At 45.2% G+C, this 3,047-nt stretch overlaps 1 protein-coding gene across 1 annotated transcript; it reads right to left on the bottom strand.

The window, feature by feature from the left end:
* Positions 1-1,543: 1,543 nt before the first annotated feature.
* On the bottom strand, positions 1,544-2,039 carry PPTG_21999 (hypothetical protein; the record flags this gene model as incomplete). The annotated part of the gene is made up of 2 exons (XM_008901167.1): positions 1,544-1,597; positions 2,001-2,039. The coding sequence occupies 2 exons, from the start codon at positions 2,037-2,039 to the stop codon at positions 1,544-1,546; spliced, it is 93 nt and encodes a 30-aa protein (XP_008899415.1).
* Positions 2,040-3,047: the final 1,008 nt, after the last annotated feature.

Here is a 3,047-nt window from a genome sequence, read left to right on the forward strand (position 1 = left end):
CAGTGCTACTTGGCCCATCACTAACGTATGCAGCAAAATGTTCACCCATTCGACAGGGTTGTAGTGCCCTCACCGCCTTCTACAGCTTCAACAGGAGGGAAAGTCTCTACAAAAATCCGATTTTCACGCTCATTGGACGATTGATAGATTTACAAAGCCCGAACCACCTTGTGCAATGGTATTTGAGCCTGACATCAAAACACGATGCGCGAACAACAAAAAAATAATGGTAAGCACACAAGAAAGGACTTGGAATCTCTGGAACACCAAGACTTTTGTCATCCTTCGAAAGATCGGACGCAACAGCGTCCAGAATTCCATTAGGCCACAGCTGCTTACTTACAGCTCCTGTATTCATAGATCCTAGGGCCTGATGAAGTACTCGAACATTTACATACTCGTGGCGTTGATGCTGAAGAAGAGATATTCAATCAATACAGTTTTTAAGTGGGATACGGTCGACGTCACTTGTAGAGGCTAGAGATAAATTTTGCGAAATTAAATTAAATGTTTTATGGTAATCTATTTATGTCTACTACTACTAACACGTGTGCCACATTTTTTGGTACTGTCTAGTAGGGTTAGCATTTTTGTCTAGTGGCTCTGGTAGTTCCCACGATATTGTCATTAAGAGCATATTATGTATTACGCTTCGTTCTGAAACACAATTTTGCAATATCACCGACGGCCACAATGTGTAGTGCAGTTTTCTGCAATTACGTACTGAATTGTTCAGGAAAGTATTGCAATCGGACCAATATATTTCTTCAGACTTCTGGTTCAATATAGCTAAAGTTGGCTATATTGGAACGGTGGTTTTATAACTTTATGCTTTACCATCTCGGCATTTCAATTTCTGCTGTGCCCTGTGATTACCCAACAAGGATACCGTGTACGAAAAATGTCCAGTCATGTATGCCTACCTTGTACGCTAGGTAAAGCACACGAAGATTTTGAATAATACCGTCATGTGCCCGCTCCATAACCCCATTGGTCCACGGGCTATTGATCACGGTGTAATCGTGCCATGCCGTAGACCTTCGGTACACTTACGTCATCCCACCGTTCTTAAGATGTGGTCCTCATCACTAATCCAACATGGAAGTAGCAGCACAAACCTGATATATCCAGCAAGCATCGCGTCGATCACCGCCGTGCTAGCCGGATTGGTATAGGATGTAAGCTCGGTAAAATGCATTGCTTCGTTATTCAAGACAAGTAGGTATTGATCCCCTTCGGACTATCTCCAAGTGACAAGAAGTCAAAACGTGAGGAACCATTGCGCGCGTTCGTTCGATAGGTATCAGCCTACTGTCATTGAATAAGCTTGCTATACTTTACATATTGTGCATTAGACACGATTGTAGGAAAGTTTCGACACGTGAGTGCACGTGGTGGACGTCAAAATGCCTTCTAATCTATGCTATCATGGCGTCTTGACTCTATGGCGTTGTGGTCTTCAGTGGGCCACCACAAACCTTTCAACTAGATCCGCTGCGCTCCTTAGCACCCAGACTATATCCTTGGTGTACCTTCATTACCATTACCCCCATTGCCGAACGATGTTGCTCACTCGTGAGCTGGTTTTGAGTTGCGACTATAGTATCGCAATTATGGCATTCAAACACTGGGTCGTTTAACGACTGTAGCGACTGCATGCTATGAGGTGGTATATGGTTTTGGGTTGCGGGCGCTGCTCGTTTAATATTCTTGTTACGGGCGGCATTCCGCGTGCTTGTACGCTGTCGCTCGAGTTAAGTGCGGCTCCAGCAACTTTTGATACTATTTCAACGGATGCCCATTTATCATATTCTTGTTAATTGTCACATTTTCACTTGCGTTTTTAGCGGATTCCGTCTTGTTGCGTTCCTCATTGTGCCTTGCCTCCATTGGACGTTCTCGTCGAACATGGCCTTCCTCGTGACAATAGTAGCAAGTGACGCCCTTATCATGTGGTTGCCGACGCGGGTGGTAGTTCTGCTCGTGATCCCTCAACTTACCGAGCCGAGACCGCCTGATATGTCTTTGAACTGCTTCATTTGCTCCTTTGCTTGAGACAGTCAGTGCTTGATCAATTACGGTCTCCGCTACGTGAGCTGCAGCCACTCTGGAGGCGTTCCTCAAACCCTTTCTGTTGGCGTACTCAAGCAGTAGCTTTGCTTGTAGCGATTGTCAACTCAGTCCTTCCTGGTTTTGACACGCAATCATAATGCTAGCCCACGAACGTGGCAGTTATTCTAACATCTGTAAGCACGTTTCGTCGTCATCGATTGGTCTCTGCAACAGAACTGCTGCTTTATCTTCCAGTTGATTTACGTGTGCTTGCATGTCCGATCCGTCTTCGCAACTAAGCGAGATGAACTCCCGTCGAGATTTCGCAGTACTGACGGTACTTGTTCCAGCATATAGTCGTTCCAGATGTTCGAACACTAACCAAGACCGGTCGTATTTCCCAACAGCTTCACTGTAGCATTGTCTAGCAAGTTTATCAAGAGTTGCAGAGCGCGTTTATCTCGACAGATGAATTCGTCCTGACGCCTAGGATGCCAATTCTGCACGCGCCCGTCACTATGTTCCACACGTTCGCAGCCTCCAGCATGGCCCGGACGCTGATTTTCCAAGCAAGGTAGTCTTTGAGTTTTATACAAATCGCATTTGGTACTCTCTAAAATAAAGTTGTTTAGACTTTGCACAATTCTGTTGGTTATAAAACCTCATATGCGAAATAGCTTGCTATTATCAAAATCCGAATGATAAGTCCTGACCAAATCGGGCAAATTGTATTCTGTATCATTCAGAATATGGTATCGAAAGGGTTAATGGTTGCCTCATCTCCAGTGATTTTAGGGCGGGGATGGTGAAGCTGCTTTAACACGGAACATGCAAATTAAGCCCAAGTATGAGAGATATGAAGGCGTTTGGCGGGTTACTGGCTGCTATTTCGCCTATAAGCAGGCGTATCGCTGCCGACGGGATCCAACACGTTGGTCAGCGGTGTACGGGAAAAGTTCACAATCTTAACCCTGTCGTGAACGCGGAAAATTCAC

The sequence above is a fragment of the Phytophthora parasitica genome (assembly GCF_000247585.1).
Source record: "Phytophthora parasitica INRA-310 unplaced genomic scaffold supercont2.10, whole genome shotgun sequence".
NCBI classification, from domain to species: domain Eukaryota; phylum Oomycota; class Peronosporomycetes; order Peronosporales; family Peronosporaceae; genus Phytophthora; species Phytophthora nicotianae.